General features: G+C 36.8%; 2 protein-coding genes across 2 annotated transcripts; one reads left to right on the top strand and one right to left on the bottom strand.

Moving 5' to 3' along the window:
• The first annotated feature begins 7,408 nt into the window (after positions 1-7,408).
• Positions 7,409-10,438, top strand: LOC148785027 (uncharacterized). The gene is made up of 7 exons (XM_088875195.1): positions 7,409-7,860; positions 7,965-8,080; positions 8,180-8,529; positions 8,710-8,969; positions 9,066-9,290; positions 9,768-10,113; positions 10,319-10,438. The coding sequence occupies exons 1-7, from the start codon at positions 7,409-7,411 to the stop codon at positions 10,436-10,438; spliced, it is 1,869 nt and encodes a 622-aa protein (XP_088731321.1).
• Positions 10,439-14,750: 4,312 nt separating this feature from the next.
• Positions 14,751-17,973, bottom strand: LOC148785026 (uncharacterized). Its single transcript, XM_088875194.1, has 7 exons — positions 17,673-17,973; positions 17,312-17,553; positions 16,875-17,027; positions 16,383-16,769; positions 16,055-16,243; positions 15,301-15,731; positions 14,751-14,922 (listed from the first exon to the last, which is right to left on the bottom strand). The coding sequence occupies exons 1-7, from the start codon at positions 17,971-17,973 to the stop codon at positions 14,751-14,753; spliced, it is 1,875 nt and encodes a 624-aa protein (XP_088731320.1).
• Positions 17,974-18,491: the final 518 nt, after the last annotated feature.

Raw genomic sequence — 18,491 nt, 5'->3', positions numbered from 1 at the left:
TTAGTTATTTTACACGGTTTATTAAAGAATGTTTGTTTGTCTTTCATACTAACTTGTACTTATTAGTCCGGATAGCAATTTTACCACATAAATGCATTGGTCGAAAACTACGCTTGGGTCAAGTTTTTTGAAATTCTGTGAACGTTCAAAATTTAGCTGTTTTACACGGTTTTATTAAAAAAAGTTTGTTTCCCTTTCGTACTAACTTGTAGTTATTATTACGCTTAGCAAATTTACCACAGAAATGAATGGGTGTAGACCTACGTTTGGGGCCAGTTTCGTGGAATTTTGAGAACGTTCAAAATTTAGCTGTTTTACATGGTTTTATTAAAGAAAGTTTGTTTTCTTTCTTATTACGCTTATGAAATTTACCAAACAAATGCACGTGTCTAGACCTACGTTTGGGTCAAGTTTCGTATGATTATGAGAACGTCAAAATTTAGCTATTTTATACAGTTTTATTAAAGAAAGTTTATTTCTCTTTCGTACTAGCTAGCAGTTATTATTACGCTTAGCAAATTTACCACACAAATGCATGGGTTTAGACCTACGTTTCGGGCAAGTTTCATTTAATTTTGAGAACGTACAATATTTAGCTGTTCTACACGGTTTTAGTAAAGAAAGTTTGTTTTCCTTTCATACTAACTTCTAGTTATTATTATGCTTATCAAATTTACCAAACAAATGCATGGGTCTAGACCTACGTTTGGGTCAAGTTTCATGAAATTTTGAGAACGTAGATATTTTACTATTTTACACGGTTTTATTAAAAAAAGTTTGTTTCCCTTTCATACTAACTTGTAGTTATTATTATGCTTAGCAAATTTACCACACGAATGCATGGGCCTAGACCTACTTTTGGGTCAAGTTTTGTGGAATTCTGAGAACGTTCAAAATTTAGCTGGTTTACATTGTTTTATGAAAGAAAGTTTATTTCCCTTTCGAACTAACTTGTAGTTATTATTACGCTTACTAAATTTACCACACATATGCATGGGTTTAAACCAAAGTTTGATTCAAGTTTCATGAAATTTTGAGAATGTTCAAAATTTAGTAATTTTAAACGATTTTATTAAAGAAAGTTTGTTTGTCTTTCATAATAACTTATAGTTATTAGTCCAGATAGCAAATTTGCCACATAAATGCATTGGTCGAGAACTAACGTTTGGTCAAGTTTCGTGAAATTCTGAGAACGTTCAAAATTTAGCTGTTTTACACGGTTTTATTAAAAAAAGTTTGTTTCCCTTACGTACTAACTTGTAGTTATTGTTACACTTAGCAAATTTACCACAGAAATGAATGGGTGTAGACCTACGTTTGGGGCCAGTTTCGTGGAATTTTGAGAACGTTCAAAATTTAACTGTTTCACATGGTTTTATTAAAGAAAGTTTGTTTTCTTTCTTATTACGCTTATGAAATTTACCAAACAAATGCACATGTCTAGACCTACGTTTGGGTCAAGTTTCGTGTAATTATGAGAACGTCAAAATTTAGCTATTTTACACAGTTTTGTTAAAGGAAGTTTGTTTCTCTTTCGTACAAACTAGTAGTTATTATTACGCTTATCAAATTTACCACACAAATGCATGGGTTTAGACCTACGTTTCGAGCAAGTTTCGTGTAATTTTGAAAACGTACAAAATTTAGCTGTTCTACACGATATTATTAAAGAAAATTTGTTTTCCTTTCATACTATCTTCTAGTTATTATTTTTTTTTTTTGGTAAAAGTAATTTTTCTAGTTATGATATACTTATCAAATTTAGCAAACAAATGCATGGGTCTAGACCTACGTTCGAGTCAAGTTTCATGGAATTCTGAAAATGTAGAAATTTTACTATTTTACACGGTTTTATTAAAGAAAGTTTGTTTTCCTTTCGTACTAACTTGTAGTTATTATTACGCTTAGCATATTTACCCCAAGAATGCATGGGCCTTGATCTACTTTTGGGTCAAGTTTTATGGAATTCTGAGAACATTCAAAATTTAGTTGTTTTACATTGTTTTATGAAAGAAAGTTTATTTCCCTTTCGAACTAACTTGTAGTTATTATTACGCTTACAATATTCACCACACATATGCATGGGTTTAGACCAACGTTTGATTCAAGTTTCATGAAATTTTGAGAATGTTCAAAATTTAGTTATTTTACACGATTTTATTAAAGAAAGTTTGTTTGTCTTTCATACTAACTTGTAGTTATTAGTCCGGATAGCAAATTTACCACATAAATGCATTGGTCGAAAACTACGCTTGGGTCAAGTTTCGTGCAATTCTGTGAACGTTCAAAATTTAGCTGTTTTACACGGTTTTATTAAAAAAAGTTTGTTTCCTTTTCGTACTAACTTGTAGTTATTATTACGCTTAGCAAATTACCACACAAATGAATGGGTGTAGACCTTCGTTTTGGGCCAGTTTCGTGGAATTTTGAGAACGTTCAAAATTTAGCTGTTTCACATGGTTTATTAAAGAAAGTTTGTTTCCTTTCTTATTACGCTTATGAAATTTACCAAACAAATGCACGTGTCTAGACCTACGTTTGGGTCAAGTTTCGTGTAATTATGAGAACGTCCAAATTTAGCTATTTTACACAGTTTTATTAAAGAAAGTTTGTTTCTCTTTCGTACTAACTAGTAGTTATTATTATGCTTAGCAAATTTACCACACAAATGCATGGGTTTAGACCTACGTTTCGGGCAAGTTTCGTGTAATTTTGAGAACGTACAAAATTTAGCTGTTCTACACGGTTTTATTATAGAAAGTTTGTTTTCCTTTCATACTAACTTCTAGTTATTATTATGCTTAACAAATTTACCAAACAAATGCATGGGTCTAGACCTAGGTTTGGGTCAAGTTTCATGGAATTCTGAGAACGTAGAAATTTTACTATTTTACACCGTTTTATTAAAGAAAGTTTGTTTCCTTTCATACTAACCTGTAGTTATTATTACGCTTAGCAAATTTACCACACGAATGCATGGGCCTAGACCTACTTTTGGGTCAAGTTTTGTGGAATTCTGAGAACGTTCATAATTTAGTTGTTTTTTTTTTTTTGGGTAAATATAAGTTTAATCAAGTAAAATAATAGTACAGTACAACTATGTTATCATCAGTTTTACATTAAGTAAATTTTGCTATTTTACATTATTTTATGATAGAAAGTTTATTTTCCTTTCGAACTAACTTGTAGTTATCATTACGCTTACCAAATTTACCACACATATGCATGGGTTTAGACCAACGTTTGATTCAAGTTTCATGGAATTTTGTGAATGTTCAAAATTTAGTTATTTTACACGGTTTTATTAAAGAATGTTTGTTTGTCCTTCATACTAACTTGTAGTTATTAGTCCGGATAACAATTTTACCACATAAATGCATTGGCCGAAAACTTCGCTTGGGTCAAGTTTTTTGAAATTCTGTGAACATTCAAAATTTAGCTGTTTTACACGGTTTTATTAAAAAAAGTTTGTTTCCCTTTCGTACTAACTTGTAGTTATTATTACGCTTAGCAAATTTACCACAGAAATGAATGGGTGTAGACCTACGTTTGGGGCCAGTTTCGTGGAATTTTTAGAACGTTCAAAATTTAGCTGTTTCACATGGTTTTATTAAAGAAAGTTTGTTTTCTTTCTTATTACGCTTATGAAATTTACCAAACAAATGCACGTGTCTAGACGTACGTTTGGGTCAAGTTTCGTGTAATTATGAGAACGTCAAAATTTAGCTATTTTACACAGTTTTATTAAAGAAAGTTTGTTTCTCTTTCGTACTAACTAGTAGTTATTATTACGCTTAGCAAATTTACCACACAAATGCATGGGTTTAGACCTACGTTTCGGGCAAGTTTCATGTAATTTTGAGAACGTACAAAATTTAGATGTTCTACACGGTTTTAGTAAAGAAAGTTTGTATTCCTTTCATACTAACTTCTAGTTGTTATTATGCTTATCAAATTTACCAAACAAATGCATGGGTCTAGACCTACGTTTGGGTCAAGTTTCATGGAATTCTGAGAACGTAGAAATTTTACTATTTTACACGGTTTTATTAAAGAAGGTTTGTTTCCCTTTCGTACTAACTTGTAGTTATTATTACGCTTAGCATATTTACCACAAGAATGCATGGGCCTTGATCTACTTTTGGGTCAAGTTTTGTGGAATTCTGAGAACGTTCAAAATTTAGCTGTTTTACATTATTTTATGAAAAGAAAGTTTATTTCCCTTTCGAACTAACTTGTAGTTATTCCGCTTACCAAATTCACTACACATATGCATGGGTTTAGACCAACGTTTGATTCAAGTTTAATGGAATTTTGAGAATGTTCAAAATTTAGTTATTTTGAACGGTTTTATTAAAGAAAGTTTGTTTGTCCTTCATACTAACTTGTAGTTATTAGTCCGGATAGCTAATTTGCCACATAAATGCATTGGTCGAGAACTAACGTTTGGTCAAGTTTCGTGAAATTCTGAGAACGTTCAAAATTTAGCTGTTTTACACGGTTTTATTAAAAAAGTTTGTTTCCCTTTCGTACTAACTTGTAGTTATTATTACGCTTAGCAAATTTACCACACAAATGCATGGATGTAGACCTACATTTGGGGCCAGTTTCGTGGAATTTTGAGAACTTCAAAATTTAGCTGTTTCACATGATTTTATTAAAGAATGTTTGTTTCCTTTCTTATTACGCTTATGAAATTTACCAAACAAATGTACGTGTCTAGACCTACGTTTGGGTCAAGTTTCGTGTAATTATGAGAACGTCCAAATTTAGTTATTTTACACAGTTTTATTAAAGAAAGTTTGTTTCTCTTTCGTACTAACTAGTAGTTATTATTATGCTTAGCAAATTTACCACACAAATGCATGGGTTTAGACCTACGTTTCGGGCAAGTTTCGTGTAATTTTGAGAATGTACAAAATTTAGCTGTTCTACACGGTTTTATTATAGAAAGTTTGTTTTCCTTCCATACTAACTTCTAGTTATTATTATGCTTAACAAATATACCAAACAAATGCATGAGTCCAGACCTACGTTTGGGTCAAGTTTGATGGAATTCTGAGAACGTAGAAATTTTACTATTTTACACCGTTTTATTAAAGAAAGTTTGTTTCCCTTTCGTACTAACTTGTAGTTATTATTACGCTTAGCAAATTTACCACACGAATGCATGGGCCTAGACCTACTTTTGGGTCAAGTTTTGTGGAATTCTGAGAAGGTTCATAATTTAGTTGTTTTTTTTTTGGGTAAATATAACTTTAATCAAGTAAAATAATAGTACAGTACATCAATGTTATCATTAGTTTTACATTAAGTAAATTTAGCTGTTTTACATTGTTTTATGAAAGAAAGTTTATTTTTCTTTCGAACTAACTTGTAGTTATTATTACGTTTACCAAATTTACCACACATATGCATGGGTTTAGACCAACGTTTGATTCAAGTTTCATGGAATTTTGAGAATGTTCAAAATTTAGTTATTTTACACGGTTTTATTAAAGAAAGTTAGTTTGTCTTTCATACTAGCTTGTAGTTATTAGTCCGGATAGCAAATTTACCACATAAATGCATTGGTCGAAAACTACGCTTGGGTCAAGTTTCGTGCAATTCTGTGAACGTTCAAAATTTAGCTGTTTTACACGGTTTTATTAAAAAAAGTTTGTTTCCCTTTCGTACTAACTTGTAGTTATTATTACGCTTAGCAAATTTACCACACAAATGAATGGGTGTAGACCTACTTTTTGGGCCAGTTTCGTGGAATTTTGAGAACGTTGAAAATTTAGCTGTTTCACCTGGTTTTATTAAAGAAAGTTTGTTTCCTTTCTTATTACGCTTATGAAATTTACCAAACAAATGCACGTGTCTAGACCTACGTTTGGGTCAAGTTTCGTGTAATTATGAGAACGTCCAAATTTAGCTATTTTACACAGTTTTATTAAAGAAAGTTTGTTTCTCTTTCGTACTAACTAGTAGTTATTATTATGCTTAGCAAATTTACCACACAAATGCATGGGTTTAGACCTACGTTTCGGGCAAGTTTCGTGTAATTTTGAGAATGTACAAAATTTAGCTGTTCTACACGGTTTTATTATAGAAAGTTTGTTTTCCTTTCATACTAACTTCTAGTTATTATTATGCTTAACAAATATACCAAACAAATGCATGGGTCTAGACCTACGTTTGGGTCAAGTTTCATGGAATTCTGAGAACGTAGAAATTTTAATATTTTACACCGTTTTATTAAAGAAAGTTTGTTTCCCTTTCGTACTAACTTGTAGTTATTATTACGCTTAGCAAATTTACCACACGAATGCATGGGCCTATACCTACTTTTGGGTCAAGTTTTGTGGAATTCTGAGAACGTTCATAATTTAGTTGTTTTTTTTTTTGGGTAATATAAGTTTAATCAAGTAAAATAATAGTACAGTACAACAATGTTATCATTAGTTTTACATTAAGTAAATTTAGCTGTTTTACATTGTTTTATGAAAGAAAGTTTATTTCCCTTTCGAACTAACTTGTAGTTATTATTACGCTTACCAAATTTACCACACATATGCATGGGTTTAGACCAACGTTTGATTCAAGTTTCATGAAATTTTGAGAATGTTCAAAATTTAGTTATTTTAAACGATTTTATTAAAGAAAGTTTGTTTGTCTTTCATACTACGCTTGGGTTAAGTCTCGTGAAATTCTGAAAACGTTCAAAATTTAGCTGTTTTACACGGTTTTATTAAAAAAAGTGTGTTTCCCTTTCGTACTAACTTGTAGTTATTATTACGCTTAGCAAATTTACCACAAAAATGCATGGGTGTAGACATACGTTTGGGGCCAGTTTCGTGGAATTTTGAGAACGTCCAAAATTTAGATGTTTCACATGGTTTTATTAAAGAAAGTTTGTTTCCTTTCTTAATACGCTTATGAAATTTACCAAAAAAATGCACGTGTCTAGACCTACGTTTGGGTCAAGTTTCGTGTAATTATGAGAACGTCAAAATTTAGCTATTTTACACAGTTTTATTAAAGAAAGTTTGTTTCTCTTTCGTACTAACTAGTAGTTATTATTACGCTTAGCAAATTTACCACACAAATGCATGGGTTTAGACCTACGTTTCGGGCAAGTTTCGTGTAATTTTGAGAACGTACAAAATTTAGCTGTTCTATACGGTTTTATTAAAGAAAATTTGTTTTCCTTTCATACTAACTTCTAGTTATTATTATGCTTATCAAATTTACCAAACGAATGCATGGGTCTAGACCTACGTTTGGGTCATGTTTCATGGAATTCTGAGAACGTAGAAATTTTACTATTTTACACGGTTTTATTAAAGAAAGTTTGTTTCCCATTCATACTAACTTGTAGTTATTATTACGCTTAGCAAATTTACCACACCAATTATGGGTTTCCATGGAGACTATTGCTATGCAGTGTAATGATATCCCGTGGCTTGTTGGAGGGGATTTCAATGCAGTACGCGTTATTAGTGAAATCTGTGGTGTAGCGGGAGATACTCGATTGGCTATGAAAGAGTTTAACACTTGCATCGATAACACAGGATTATTACCTTTACCTATGCAGGGAGAGTGGTACACATGGCATAATCGCAGTGCGAGCCCACGAAATCTATGGAAAAGATTGGACCGCATGCTGATAAATGATAAATGGATGGCGCGCTTCCTGACATCATATTATACGTGTCTCACACCACGCACGTGGGACTACTCTCCAATGGTGCTATGCGGGGATAGACAACAGCAATTTGGAGGTATGTTTCGATTCGACAATTACCTCACCCGATCTCCAGAATTTATCCCCAGTGTGCAACGGATTTGGCAGCACAACATCATAGGGACGCCAATGTATGCCGTAACAAGGAAACTCAAAGCACTTAAACCGGTGTTTAGAGAGCAGAGGAGGAATAAGGGTTTTTGGAGATGGCGCAATCACTTGTTAGTTCAAACAGGCAGGATGAACTATACCTACAGTTGGAACACTGCTTCCCGTTAGTACTAGCTAAGGCAGCCAAACTTGAACAGGTTATGCTTCTACAACGAGCAAAAATGCAGTGGATGAACGGAGGTGACCAGTGTTCTCGGGTGTTCTTTCCTAAGATTGCTCAAAGGAGATCGGCGAGGAGAATCTTACAAATAAATGATGATCATGGAGCCACTCACACAGAACCAGGAGCAGTTACCAATGAGTTTGTAACATACTACCAAAACCTACTTGGTGGGGACCGACGACGTGCTGTGGTAAAATTTCGATTCCTACGACCTTGGGCTAGACATACTTTGAGTAAAGAGGACGTTAATTCTTTACTCCTGCCATTCACAACAGCGGATGTCAAGCAGGCAGTTTTTGATATTGCTGAGGATAAAGCACCGGGGTCAGACGGGTATTCATCGGGAGTTTTCAAAGCTGCTTGGCATATAGTGGGGCAGGAGGTGTCTTCAGCAGTGCTGGAATTCTTTAATACGGGCCGAATTCTCAAACAGATTAATACTACACTTCTGGCACTCATACCAAAGGTACAATCCCCTATGATTGTTGGTGATTTTCGTAATATATCTTGTTGTAATGTATTGTATAAAATCATAGCTAAACTCATTGTTCAACGGTTGAGTGTGGTACTGGACAAACTTATTAGCCCGTGCCAAGCGGCGTTTGTGCCCGGAAGAAGCATTGGAGACAATATTATGTTGGCGCAGGAACTATTTACGGGATATAACCAGGCCCGTCTACCACCTAGGTGTGCTTTAAAAGTTGACAGTCGGAAGGCATATGACACGGTGGAGTGGGACTTCCTGATTGCTGTTATGGAGTTATTTGGGTTCCCTGCTACATTCGTGAGTTGGATTGAGGCATGTATCACGACACTCTCGTTTTCTGTTAGCCTAAATGGGAAACCTCATGGTTTCTTTAGAGGGGCTAGAGCACTTCGACAAGGTGACCCTCTATCGCCGTACCTGTTTGTGCTTGTGATAGAAGTCCTACATTTGGGTTTCTTACAATTGATTGAACAGGATAACTTATTCTCCTTCCATTGAAAGTGTGATGCAACCAGGGTTTTCCAGTTAGGCTTTGCAGATGATTTAATGCTATTTTGTCGAGCTGATATGGACTTTATTGGAGTCTTCAAAACTGGATTGGATCACTTTGCTGAATGGTCAGGGCTCAGCCTCAGACTGAATGTGCAGAAAAGCCATCTCATTATCTCACGTTCAGCACAAGTGTTACGCGAGGAGATGGTGGCAGCACTCAGATTTCAAGAAGGGATCTTACCGATGAGGTACTTGGGATTACCGCTTTTATCTTCTCGATTAACGATTGCTGATTGTCGCCCATTATTGTTGAAAATTGATAAACGTATTGCTGGTTGGGAGGGAATGAATATCTCATATGACGGTAGGGTGCAAATTATAAAATCTGTACTCATGTCACTGAGTCTATATTGGGCATCGGCTTTCATATTGCCAAAGAAAGTTATTAATGAAATTGAAAAGAGGCTGCGAACTTTCTTGTGGAAGGGGACAACAACTAGTGGATATGCTAAGGTAGCATGGAAGGATTTATGTTGGCCGAAAGATGAGGGAGGATTAGGATTCAAGGATATCTCTATCTTGAATCATGCATTCATGACAAAGAAACTATGTGATATCATCAGGTGTGATAGAACCTCAATATGGGTTGAATGGCTTTACCATGATCGGTTACGAGACACCTCCATTTGGTCAATTCGGGAACATGGAGGCTCATGGGATTGTAGGAAAATTCTACGACTACGGGTTTTTCTCCGCTCTATGGTCGACTATCAAATCGGAGACGGGAGGAGATTCTACCTTTGGCTGGACCCATGGCATTGCCTTGGACCTCTTAGTGACACATTTCCACGGGGACCGAGGCTACTCGAAATAGAAAAATCAGCAAGACTCAGTACGGTGATTAGTGGAGGAGAGTGGCAGTGGCCTATTATCACAGATTTCGGGTGTTTGGAGATCACACATGTATTACCCACGATCCACGGAGGGGAGGACCGGATTATTTGGAGATTTCCGCAGGGGCACCCCACAGCTCAGGCTCTGTATAGATTATTTGACCCCCCAGGACCGAAAGTAGGCTGGTCTTCACTACTTTCGGGAACATTGAAGATTCCTCGTCATTTATTCATCCTTTGGCTTGCTATCCTTAGCAAGTTGGCCACGACGAACAAACCATGGTTAGCCCACCTTGGCCCTTGTATTCTGTGTAACGAGGGAGCGATGGAGACACATGGACACTTATTCTTTCAGTGTCGATTTAGTTGACAGTGTCTTGCAGCAATCCGGAGAGTGGTACGATTTACTTGTCCCAATAGAAAATGGCAAACAGATGTTGACTGGGATTCTAAAAGATGGAGGGGAAAGCATGTTGTTAACATGTGTTATCGAGCACTACTAGTAGCATGTGTTTACCACATTTGGAGGGAGAGAAACTTGAGACGATTCGAGCACACCGAGAGGACAACTAGCACCATGGCTTTCTTGATAGTTGAGGATATTAGACAGCGGATTCTTAGCATTAGTCTACCTACATCAGTCAGTACACAAGCTTTATATAGACTATGGCGTATCCCTTGGCCTGTCAAAGGAGAAACCAACTAATGATCACATTGTTGTACTGTACTACTATTTTACTTAATGAAACTTACATTTACCCAAAAAAAATTTACCACACGAATGCATGGGCCTAGACCTACTTTTGGGTCAAGTTTTGTGGAATTCTGAGAACGTTCATAATTTAGCTGTATTACATTGTTTTATGAAAGAAAGTTTATTTCCCTTTCGAACTAACTTGTAGTTATTATTATGCATACCAACTTTACCACACATATGCATTGGTTTAGACCAACGTTTGATTCAAGTTTCATGGAATTTTGAGAATGTTCAAAATTTAGTTATTTTAAACGGTTTTATTAAAGAACGTTTGTTTGTCTTTCATACTAACTTGTAGTTATTAGTCCGGATAGCAAATTTACCACATAAATGCATTGGTCGAGAACTACGCTTGGGTCAAGTTTCGTGAAATTCTGAGAACGTTCAAAATTTAGCTGTTTTACACGGTTTTATTGAAAAAAGTTTGTTTCCCTTTCGTACTAACTTGTAGTTATTATTACGCTTAGAAAATTTACCACACAAATGCATGGGTGTAAACCTATGTTTGGGGCCAGTTTCGTGGAATTTTGAGAATGTTCAAAATTTAGCTGTTTCACATGGTTTTATTAAAGAAAGTTTGTTTCGTTTCTTATTACGCTTATGAAATTTACCAAATAAATAGATGTGTCCAGACCTACGTTTGGGTCAAGTTTCATGTACTTACGAGAACGTGAAAATTTAGCTATTTTACACAGTTTTATTAAAGAAAGTTTGTTTACCTTTCGTACTAACTAGTAGTTAATATTACGCTTAGCAAATTTACCACACAAATGCATGGATTTAGACCTACGTTTTCGGGCAAGTTTCATGGAATTTTGAGAACGTACAAATTTTAGCTGTTCTACACGGTTTTATTAAAGAAAGTTTGTTTTCCTTTCATACTAACTTCTAGTTTTATTATGCTTATCAAATTTACCAAACAAATGCATGGGTCTAGACCTACGTTTGGGTCAAGTTTCATGGAATTCTGAGAACGTAGAAATTTTACTATTTTACACTGTTTTATTAAAGAAAGTTTGTTTCCCTTTCATACTAACTTGTAGTTATTATTACGCTTAGCAAATTCGCCACACGAATGCATGGGCCTAGACCTACTTTTGGGTCAAGTTTTGTGGAATTATGAGAACGTTCAAAATTTAGCTGTTTTTCTTTGGGTAAATGTAAGTTTCATTAAACAAAATAATGGTACAGTAAAACAATATGATCATCAGTTGGTTTCTCCCTCGACAGGCCAAGGGATACGCCATAGTTTATAAAATGCTCGAGTAGTGACTGATCTAGGTAATGAAATGTTGAGAATCCGTTGTCTGATGTCCTCGACTATAGTAGTGCCATGGTATTGGGTGTTCTCTCGGTGTGCTCAAATCGTCTCAGATTTCTCTCCTTCCAAATGTGGTAAACACTTGCTGCTAATAATGCACTATAAGACATATTAATAATTTGTTTACCCCTCCATTTCCGCGAAGCCCATCCAATGTCCGTAGTCCAGTCTCCATTGGGCCAAGAAAACCGTATCTCTCTCCGAATTGTTGTGAGACACTGTCGACTAAATCTGCAATGAAAGAATAAGTCTGCATGTGTTTCTGTCGCTTCTTCATCGCATAAAGTACAAGGGCCAAGATGGGCAAGCCATGGTTTGTCCGTCGTGGCCAATTTCCATTGGATAGCTAGCCATAAGATGAATAGATGTCGTGGAATCTTGAGAGATCCCAAAAGTAATGAAGACCAGTCTACTTTCGGTCCTGGTGGATCAAATAGTCTGTATAGCGCCTGGGTTGTAGGTTGCCCATACTCGAACCTCCAAATAATGCGGTCTTCCCCTCCATGGATAGTAGGTAAGGCATGTGTGATTCCCAAGCATTCAAAGCCTGTGATAAGCGGCCAATGCCAATCTCCTCCTTGACACCGCACTAAGTCTAGAAGACTCCTCTAAACCGAGTATTCTTGGTGTAGCACCCCCTTTGCTACAAGAGCTATATCTACCCTAAACGTCATATTTATAGTAATCCCTATGTTCATATATATAAATTTGCATACGTAATCCCAACATGTCATAGCAAGTACTATCAACCTACAATATTATATATATATATATACATATCAAACACCACAAGGTAATTCACCACAAGTAATCCATACAATTATGTTCTCTCTGTACAAACAAAATGTGAGTTGTACTCTAACTGACTAAGAGGAGAAAACTGCATACTGGCCCGACCTGCCTGAGTATAGCGTGTGGACCTATTCTTCAACTGTCAGACACCTCAAAGTCTATTCCTGAAAGAAAATGTCAGCAGGGGAATGAGCCTGCCACTCAGTAAGCAAATAACCAGTCCTATCTATATATGCATGTCAACCATAGCCCAAACAAGATAAAGAAGCAACACGAATGGAATACAATCAATTTAATTCCAACATAATCAACTTTATTACACCACATGACTATCTCATAATAAGACAACTAACCAAACTCTATTTTTCCTAGTTTGCTTACCAGAAGGTGATATTGTGTTTTTCCCACCAACTCAATCTCGCCGTTATATAAATTCAAGTGAACCCCCTTGACAGCCGGCTCATCAATCTCATTTCGCACATAGCTGTTTCATTTCGCACATAGCATTTTCTTTTCGCACATAGCATCGCATCAAAGCTCTTTTCATTGCGCACATAGCATTTTCTTTTCGCACATAGCATTTTCAACACGTCAAGGGGTATTCACGCCACAATTATATTCCATTTCCACCACTCTCTCATTTCCACATATCACCATTCTTGTAAGCAACTAGTAACGTAAAACAATATATCATTACATTCTCATTCTCAGACACCCACAACACATCAAACAACACACATAGTATTTCAACGTATTTCCTCCTTCCACGTACATAATATCGACAATAAAATCAAATCATTCATCACTTATATACTTTCAGACAAATCAATGACAGCATTAACCACAAATTCATATAACAGTAAAACCACAAATACAGAAAGCATATATAGATAATACTAATTATTTACTTACCTCGACCTTACAACGTTTCTTTCTACTCTGTCACTAATTGTCAGTCCTTTTACTTCACCCCCGTATCCTATAATGAGTTATATCATACACAATTAATATATCGAGAATATCATAATTTCTTTTAAATATAATATTAAATATTATTTGTACAATTTCTAATAATTATTCAATATTCCATTTCTATCGAAGTACAAATCTTCGTTTTTCCTCTTTATTAGCATACCATTTATTAAATATAATTCTCGGAATATTTCTATAAATTTTCTATCAATTTCTCGCTATTATACTCTTTAATTAAACAATAATACATATAATTGCGTATTTGGTTAGCAATTCCGATGGAATTATATAAATTAGCTATAACGATAATTAAATCTCACAAATCTAATATTTCAATTACCCAACTATATCATTTTTATATCAAATGAGATATTTAATACGACACTAATTTAAATAATCAAAATCATAAAGTACTCCGATTAAATAGTATATCGCTTAATATAATCAACATTTAATAAATGGAGTACTTAAATAATAGAATTATATAAATTAATAAAAATTAAAGTTGAAAATCCATACCTCTGTTTTTCCGAAATGTGTGTGCGCGTTGCTGTGTGCATATGAGTGTGTGTGAATGTGATTGTGCATGTGTATATGTATTAGAAATAAGTAAGAGAGGAGAGAGAAATGAGGCAGTGGGTTGGTGGGCCTCTCACTCTATTTCATACATATATATATATATATTGTTATATTACTTACTAACATATATATATAATATTATTATTTTATTTATTTAATTAAATTTTCTCAAAAATACCATTTACGTCCTTCCTAATTTTCTTAATTAATATAAATTGTCCCAAAATATTATAACAAACTCCAATTTAATCCATTCAAATGTTATTATGTTCCAACTATGACCCATAATTTAGTGGCTAATTAACTAAATTTCATGAAAATTTATCAATTAATCCTACAATTATGTATTATAATATTTGGGGCGTCACACTTGGTCCTCGTGGGAATGTGGTGTTTAGAGGGCCAAGGTGATGCCACGGGTCCTGCCACAAGTAGAATCTCCTCCCGTCACCAATCTGGTAGTCCACCATAGTCCGGAGGAAATTCTGTAATCGGAGAATTTTTCGCCATCCCCATGATCCGCCCCGTTCCCCAATTGTCCAGATGGAAGTGTCTCGTAACCATCCCTAGTAAAGCCATTCAACCCAAATCGAGGTCCTGTCGCATCTAATGACATCACAGAGTTTCTTTTTCATTAATGCACGATTCAGACTACCAATATCCTTGAATCCCAATCCTCCCTCATCCTTCGATCGACAGAGATCTTTCCATGCAACCTTGGGGTAGCCACTGGTTGTTGTCCCCTTCCACAAGAAAGTTCGCAGTTGTTTCTCAATTTCATTAATAAACTCAGCGCCATGAGTACAGATTTTATAATTTGTACCCTACCTGCATAAGACAGAGAAATACCCTCCCAACCAGCAATACGTTTATCTATTTTTAATAATAATGGGCGACAATCCGAAATAGTTAATCAAGAAGATAAAAGCGGTAGTCCCAAATACTTCATCGGTAAGACCCCTTCTTGAAAATCGAGTATTGTCATCATCTCCTCACGCAATCCTTGTGCTGATCGTGAGATAATAAGGTGGCTTTTATGTTCATTCAGCCTGAGCGCCGACCATTCAGCAAACCGATCCAGTCCTGTCTTAAAGACTCTAATTGAGTCCATATCAGCATGGCAGAATAACAATACATCATCTGCAAACCCCAACTGAAAAACTCTGGTTGTGTCACATTTCCTATGGAAGGAAAATAACTCATCCTGGTCAATCAGTTGTAGTAATCCCAATTGTAGAACCTCAATTACAAGCACGAATAGGTAGGGCGATACAGGGTCACCCTGTCGAAGTCCCCTAGCCCCCCGAAAGAAGCCATGAGGTTTCCCATTCAGCCCAACAAAAAATGTGGGTGTAGTAACACATACCTCAATCCACTTCACGAAAGTAGAAGGGAACCCAAATAACTCCATCACAGCAATCATGAAGTCCCATTCCATCGTGTCATAAGCTTTCTGAATGTCCACTTTTAAGGCACACCTGGGTGGTAAACAGGACTGGTTGTATCCCGTAAAGAGCTCCTGTGCCAGCATAATATTATCGCCAATGCTTCTTCCAGGTACAAACGCCGCTCGCCCCGAACTAATAAGTTTGTCCAGTATCACACTTAACCGTTGGACTATGATCTTTGCAATAATTTTGTAAAGACATTATAGCAAGATATAGGTCGAAAATCACTAACAGTCATAGGGGCATGTACCTTTGGTATAAGCGCCAAAAAGGTGGTATTTATCTGCTTTAGGAGTCGGCCTGTATTAAAGAAATCCATCACTATCGTAGTCACCTCCTGCCCCACTATAGGCCATGCAGCTTTGAAAAAGCCCGATGAATACCCATCCGGACCTGGTGCCTTATCCAAAAACCGCCTGTTTGACATCCGCTGGTGTAACTGGTAACAGTAAAGAGCTAGCTTCTTCCTCAGTCAATACATGTCGAGCCCAAGGTTGGAGGAATCGAGGATCTATCACAGTTTCTCGTCTTTCCCCACCTAGGAGGTTTTGGTAATATGTGACAAACTCATTGATTACTTCTTCTGGTTCAGAATGGGTGACTCCATGATCATCATTGATCTGTAAGATCCTCCTCGCCGATCTCCTTTGAGCAATCTTACAGAAGAATACCCGGGAGCATTGGTTACCTCCTTTCATCCATTGCATTTTAGCTCGTTGTTGTAGCATTGTTTGTTCCATTTTGGCTGCCTTGGTTAAGACAAGCCGGCAGCAGTGTTCTAGTTGTATGTATAGTTCGTCACGTCTACTCGAGCTAACAAATATTTGTGCTGCTTCTAGAAATCCTTTAGCCAGTTGCACATTGTGCGATAGGTCCCCCTTATTCCTCCTTTGTTCTTGAAAGACCGATTTCAGTGCTTTGAGCTTCCGTGTTACAGAATACATAGGTGTTCCAATAATGTTATGCTGCCATATATTCTGCACACTGGCAATAAACTCAGGTGAATGGGCGAGGTAATTATCGAATCGGAACATACCTTCAAATCGTTGTTGTCTATCCCCATTAAGCACCATCGGTGAGTGGTCAGAGGTGCGTGGGGTGAGGGTAGAATAAGATGCATTCGGGAATCGAGCCATCCATCTATCATTTATCATCATACGGTCCAGTCTTTTCCACAGGTTCCGTGGTGTCGCGCTGCGATTATGCCACGTGAACCATTCACCCTACATGGATAGTGGGAGTAATCCTGCATTCTCAATACAAGCATTAAAATCGTCCATAGCTATTTGAATATCTCCGAAAGTGCCACACACTTCACTTAGATCTCGCACTGCATTAAAGTCCCCTCCAACCAACCATGGGATGTCGACACATTAGGTAGCTTTAGTCTCCAGAGTTCCCCAAAGCGCCCTTCTATCAGCCACTTCATTAGCTCCATAAACAACAGTGACAACAATCAACTCATGAGGTGCACGAATAGTAACATGACAGTGGATAAATTGAGTACCACATTCAACCACATCAACATCAACAAAATTATCGTCCCAGGCATCCAAACTCGATTACCCGACGATCCATAATCCGTCAACCATTTCCATTGGGGCACCAAGATAGATTGAATAAGAGATGCATTATTTCCACGAACTCGAGTTTCAAGAAGACCAAGGAATTGTAACCTGAATTCAGCAACAATGTCTTTGACTGCTAACTGATGGTCGCGTTTGTTCAGGCCACGTACATTCCATATTGCTGCATTCAACATAGATCACCACGTATGGGGCTGCTATGATTAGGACCCCGTGACATCTCATCTGCATCATCAAGTAAGCGTAGAGCATCAAACGTATTATATACAACAAGCTCCTTACCCTTCTCCTCCCGACTCGACCTCACGGCATCACCACTAGGAGATTCACGTCCATCTCTCTGCTTATCCACCCCTCGGGCGGGTGGTATTATCTCCTGATCATGAACTGGTGACGGCCTCCCAAGTCCCGTTTTAGGGACGTAAATGGCGACTGGTGGTTTAATTGGTTTGGATGGTTTATTGAGAGCACAATCCTTGGCCGTGTGGCCTAGCGTCATACAACTGGTGCATTTGAGAGGTATCCACTCATATTCCACGTCAATTTTGCACGGTGTCTCTCCTCCTTCCTCATCAGGCGTCATAATTATAATATGTTTATGTAATTTCGAACTTACATCCAACATCACACATACACGAGCGAAGTCCAGTCTCGTGCATGCCCTCGTAATCGCATCCGGATAGAGGGGTTTGCCAATACCGCTGGCCACCGTACTAAGGCCCGCCTCAGTCCATAATTCTACCGGTAAGTGTCTCAATTTTATCCAAACAGGGACCTGTGTATGCTTTAATTTCCTCATCACCATTCCTGGTTCCCATTTTTGCAGAACAATTGGTTGTCCTTAAAACAACCACGGCCCACCTTCAATTGCTTCTTCCATATATGCAATAGTCTTGAATTGGAAGAAGAAAAAACCGTTCGTTGTGGCTTTTACCTCCCGCAATCCAGGCCAAGCGGAAAAGGTAAAATCTTTAACATGAAAAAAATACGGTCGTTTCCCAAGAAAATAACCAACTGCAGTGGTCTTCCATTTAGTTGATCCATTTTGAATAGCTTCTATCGTAGGTCGAACAACCACTTCACCATTTTGTATTATGGGAG

Source organism: Sesamum indicum, linkage group LG11 (assembly GCF_026168435.1).
Source record: "Sesamum indicum cultivar Baizhima isolate 11 linkage group LG11, ASM2616843v1, whole genome shotgun sequence".
NCBI lineage: Eukaryota > Viridiplantae > Streptophyta > Magnoliopsida > Lamiales > Pedaliaceae > Sesamum > Sesamum indicum.
The sequence above is the reverse complement of the archived record's forward strand: the minus strand, read 5'-3'. Positions and strand labels throughout refer to the sequence as shown.